Source organism: Monoraphidium neglectum (assembly GCF_000611645.1).
Source record: "Monoraphidium neglectum strain SAG 48.87 unplaced genomic scaffold scaffold00308, whole genome shotgun sequence".
In the NCBI taxonomy this organism is placed as follows: Eukaryota; Viridiplantae; Chlorophyta; class Chlorophyceae; order Sphaeropleales; family Selenastraceae; genus Monoraphidium; species Monoraphidium neglectum.
In genome coordinates this window covers 17,426-22,582 of record NW_014013320.1, presented here as the reverse complement: position 1 = coordinate 22,582, position 5,157 = coordinate 17,426, and the positions used below count along the sequence as shown (strand labels likewise).

General features: G+C 65.6%; 1 protein-coding gene across 1 annotated transcript in view; it reads left to right on the top strand.

The window, feature by feature from the left end:
• Nucleotides 1-2,556, top strand: part of MNEG_2653 (hypothetical protein) — a gene marked incomplete at both ends in the record, with an annotated part of 7,386 nt that extends 4,830 nt beyond the window's left edge. Inside the window, 4 exons of the mRNA XM_014048871.1 lie at nucleotides 7-723; nucleotides 911-1,032; nucleotides 1,247-1,319; nucleotides 1,576-2,556. Coding sequence (XP_013904325.1) covers nucleotides 7-723; nucleotides 911-1,032; nucleotides 1,247-1,319; nucleotides 1,576-2,556 — 1,893 coding nt within the window. The remainder of the gene's footprint in view (nucleotides 1-6; nucleotides 724-910; nucleotides 1,033-1,246; nucleotides 1,320-1,575) is intronic.
• Between the last annotated feature and the right edge of the window lie 2,601 nt (nucleotides 2,557-5,157).

Here is a 5,157-nt window from a genome sequence, read left to right as displayed (position 1 = left end):
GCGCAGCTCCTCCCGCGCCCCGCCGAGCCCGGCGCCGCGGCGTCCCCCTCGCCCGCGGGCGCGGCCCCTGCCGCGGCCGTGGTGCCTGCGCGCATGGTCTCCCCGGCGCCCGCGCGCGGTGCCTCCCCAGCGCCCGCGCGTACCACCTCCCCAGCGCCCTCGCGCAAGGCGTCCCCGGCGCCCGGCGCTGCCATCCCCCCGACTTCCCCTGAGCTGGCGGCCGCCCCCGGGACTGCGATGATCTCAGTCGGCAGCCGCCGCCTGGCCGCCGCTGCGAACAACGCGCCCGACGCGCCGCGCGTCGAGGCCGGCGCCGCCACGCGGGCGGTGAGCGGCGGCAACAGCTCCCGAACCTCCGCCTCTGGCGCGTGGGCGGGCGCCGGCGGCGGCGGCGCGGATGGCGGTGGCGCTGCCTCGTCGGCGCGCGCGGGCGCGTACCGCGCCGAAACCTCCTCCGCCAATTCCTCCGCGTCAGCGAGCGCCGCCGCTTACACCAAGGTGACTAGCCCCGACGGCAGCTACGCGTACTCCTGGTCAAACGCCAGCTCGTCCAGCTGGCGCGCCTCTTGGAATTCCAGCTGGTCGGCCGCATGGAGCGAGGCAAACGCGACGTGCGGGCGCGGCGGGGCGGCCCACGGGGCGTGCAGAGCAGCGGCTGCCGCCGCCGCAGCCGCGGGGCCAGGCGGCGCGACGGTGGGCGGCGCGGCGGCGGCCGGAGAGCAGGTGGGGGGCTCGCGCGCTTCCCGCAACGCCTGCATCGATCCACGCGCCCCCGGCGCTCTTTCATATGCAGGGGCTGAACGCTCACGTTTGCATCCACCGCGTGCGACGGCTGCCAGCCTATCATCCAATCAACTTAGCCCCGGTCTGCCTTACCGACCTGTGGGCTTTGCAACCACGGGGTGCTCAGGAGGCTGCCCGGCGCCGCCTGATGGAGGAGGGCGGCGACCCCTGGTTCACCACCAAAGTGTGCAGCGTCAAGGCGGGCGGGCCCAACACCGTCTCCAACGTCACCCGGGACTACTTCGGCAGGTGAGCAGGGGGTCAGCGGGCTGCTCTGGCCCTTCGCCGCGGGGCCAGCTTTGCCCCAGGGGGTCCTCCCTGACCGCATGCTGCGCGACCTCGAGCCTGACCCCGCCGCGCCCGCCGTCGCGCCGCGGCTCCCGGCGAGAGCGGCGCGGCCCGACCACTTTCTGCGCTCCACCGCCGCTGACGGCCCCTTGCACGCGCTCTGCTCGGCCCGCAGGTACTGGGGATTCCAGGACGGCGGGAGCTGCACGTTCCGAGGCGTTGGCATTGAGGACCTGAAATACGCTCAGGTGGGCAGGCCACCATGATGGTCAGCTTGGAGTGAAACCAGGCGGTTGAACTCCATGTGAAATGGGGCGGAACGGCGTGGGCACGTGTTGGACGGGCTGACGCTTGGGACGGCCCGGCCCGCGCGCGCCTCTCTTGCAACCGGGCCCAAACTCGCCGCGGCCGCCGCCGCCCCAGCGACCGCTTTGCGTGCCCGCGCGCCGAGATGGCCCGTGCCGACCCCCGCTACCGCCTCACACCCTCAACCCGCCCTTGCAGAGCGCGCCGTTTGACAGTCCCACATTTACAAGCGCCCCCGCCTGCCCCATCTCGGCGCCCAACCCCTCCCTCGGCACCGACGGCCACCGCTACGCCTGGGACAACGCCGCAAAGGCCACCTGCACCTTTGACAAGCCGCACGCGACGCGGCCACTCGGCGCGGCCGACCCCGAGCCGAGGCTGACGGCCCCGACGGCCGCAGCGCCGCCCTCGCCCCCGCCCTCCTCGCCTGTCGAGCAGCAGCCACAGCCCGTGCCCCAGCCGGCGGCGCCCGCGTACCAGCTCGTGCCAGCTGCGCTGCTGCCGCGGGCGACGTCCCAGCAGCTGTCGCCCGCGGCGCGGCCTTCCTCGCCCCTCCTGCGGGCTCCGGCCCCGGCCGCCGCCGCCAGCCCGGCCCCCACGCTGGCGCCGCCGGCGCGACCTGCGCAGCGCGCCGCGGCGCCTGCGCTGGCAAAGGCGACCTCGCCTTCCCCTAAGCCTGCTATTGTCGGCCTCGCCGGCCTCGCATTGGACTCCGTCAGCCTGTTGGGCACCCCCGCCGTCGCAGCCAATGACAAGGCGAGCCCCACCTTCATGTTGGCTGCCTCTGCGCCCGCCGGTACGCCGGCGCTGGCGCCGCCCAGGGCGTCGCCCGCGGCAGGCGCGGCGCTGCCAAACGCGCCCGCCGCCGCGGCTTCCGGCGAGCACGCCGTCCTCGACCTCGGCGCGGGCCTTCCTGCAACGTCCATCGCCACGATCCCCCTGCCGTCCCTCAGCGCGGCCCCGGCCCCGGCCGTCGAAACGTCGCCCGTGCTCACTTCCACCGCGCAGCCCGAGGCAGAGATTAGTAACCCACCGCAGGTCCTGATAAGCGTCAGTCTCTTCCCGTCGGTATCATACACACCGCAAACGATTGCGAGCGACACATCCGCGCGGCGCGCGCGCCCCAGCACCCTGCTGCCGTCGGTCTCGCTGCTCCCGCCGGTGCCGCGCCGCAAGTAATGGAACCTCAACTATCCCGCCAGGGCCGTTCCCCTGTCCCATTCGCTTCAACAAAACGGCTGTTCCTTCGACTGCTCACGCACGAGCCGTCGATTACGCCAAACCCCTGAGACTTCCTCCTCCTGCTTTGCTTGCCCAGCATCATGACTGCCCAATCCCTTGATTCCCGCTTGCACGAATCGTGCGCCTCCTGTCCTTGTTCCACAGCGCCATCCAGCCAGAAGCATTCACTGACCTGTGCTGCAGGTGTGTGGTCTGGCCTTATTCCAAACCCCATGCATGCGGCACACCTTTTCGGTTATTTCATTGCATCGAACGATGCACCCCTTTTGCCCTCACCAGGCACTGTTTCAATCAACTGCCCTTCAGAATCCTGATTATGTGATGCGAGCGTGCCTTTCCTGCAACCTGTCACAAGCGATTGGTGGTGGATTCCCAAACGGCAGAGGGGGGCCAGAGTGAGCGCCGGCAATGGGCTCAGCGGGGGGCGCAAATAGGTTGCGGGTGGGGGGGGGGCTGCAGGTGTACCCGAACAACCCACAGGCTGCCATCAGTTGCAAAACACCAACATGAGTCCAAGCAACTGCCTCTTGGCCCACTGGAGCCCGCCTGGTGCAACAAATTGCATGCGTGCTTGCGAAAAGTGCGGTCAAAGTGCCGGTCAACCCTGCAGCCAGCTCCGACTTTTGGGTTCTTCATGCGGCCTGCCAAAATTTGATAGTAAAGCTGTTAGTATTCGGTTTTTGCAGCGCCACGCATCTGGACTGCATTTCTGACAACACAAACAGCGTGAAGGTCGATTGCTGGGTCGGTCTCCCGCATAAAGCGCGCAATCAAGCAAACATTTCTCAAAGTAATTCAGAGTTTCGACACATCAAGGCGAGTTTCAACCCACTTACATCCCTTCCCACACTCTGTTTTCGCCTGTTCTGCACTGCACTCGCAGGCTCGCGTGCGGGGAGACCGGGGCATGCTATGCAGCGTCAGCCCTCGGAGGGCTTGGCTGATGCCAGAGCTTTGCTGCCTGCTAGAGTGTTGCCTGGTGCCCCTGCGCCCGCGCCGCGCTGCCTCGCACCCATCACTGCAGGCGCTGCATCTCCAGGTCGCGCGCCCGCTGCTTGGGTTGTGGGTGCGCTCCCAGCCCCAGCGGTGCGCATGTTGCGGTGACCTGGCAGCCCTGAACCGGAGTCCCCACAGGGGCCGTTCTCAAGCGGGCAAACCTCCGTCTGGAGCACTCCTCCGGGAGAAGAACTCCGGGAGCTTGCCAGTGGGACCAACCTTTGTCGGTCGCCACACGCTACCCTGGCCTAGCCAAGGGGTTGGGCTGAGCTGCACACAACGTTATCTACACCGTTGTGTGCGGGCCGCACTTCTTTGGGGCCCGAGCAGCACACCTCCACGCGGTGGGCCCTGGCACTGGCTGCGCGCTCAACTCCCAGCTACCAGGATGCTGCAATTCAGCAGGGCACCGAGCATGTTTGGGCTTGATGCACGCCTCGCACCTTGTGATGTAACTAAACTGATCATTGTGTTGCTGAGGAGTGTGTTTGATCCTTATGCAAGGGTGTTCAGGAAGCGCGCAACAACAACACAGCGGAGTTGACAGAGTCAATCCGCACATATGACAGCTGGGGGGCCCATACTACATCAGAAAGGCTTGCATACGGCCGGCTTGGCTGCAAGGTGGTGGGTCTCCATGGCGGCTGTGGCTGCAGGAGGAAATGAACAGGTCGTGCTGCTTTGAGCGTCTGTCTGCTGAAGGAGACCTGCATTTTGTGTGTGGACAAACACGGCAGTTACCAGAGTAGGACGAACCAGAGGGCGCAGGCGACATTAACAAAGACTATCATCAAACAACAACACCACCAAGAAGGGCCATGGTGGTTCCTCTCAGCTCACGTAATTGCGCGGCCAAGCCTAACGCAGCACTCCACACCACACAGTATTCAGAGGGCAGAACTGCACCGAACACGTGAAGCAAGCTGCACTTTTGGTCATTGAGCACCGAGCCAAAGCGTCAAGGTGCATTCAGCTGCGGACAACCTCTAGCAGGCGGCTGAAGTAAAATGAGGTTGCGGTCGCGCGCCCTCCCCCTGTGGCGGCAAGGATTGACCAAACTTTGACTGGCCACGCAATTGCTGGGTCGGACCTACATTACGTCCGCTAAATAAAAAATTACTTTTCACATTACTACCGTAGAAAATATATGCGTCCTTACCGTATTGTACTCTGCAAGAGGGCCGTTCAGATGGTCAGATGGGGTGATGTAGAGTGCCTTCCGGGTTCGATTATTAATAATAGCATAGGTACCAAATGAATCCCGAAGATAACTTCCTGGACCTCGGATGCGACACGATCGTCGTCCTGGTCGCAGCAGATGATGAAAAAACCTTCCGCGGCCTCGTGAGGCCCGTCTGCCTCGTGCAGGGGTATGATTTAGTACTACCAAATGTGCTTCCAGAGCAGGTTGGAGGCCAGGACTGGAGTCTGTTGCGAACAGGTGGGATTGTGCGCGAGTGCGACTGCTCGTGCTGCGCGTGGTGATGCCCGCCATGAATGTGAGCACCAGGCTGACCCAACCCCCCCCCCCCCAAGCCCCCC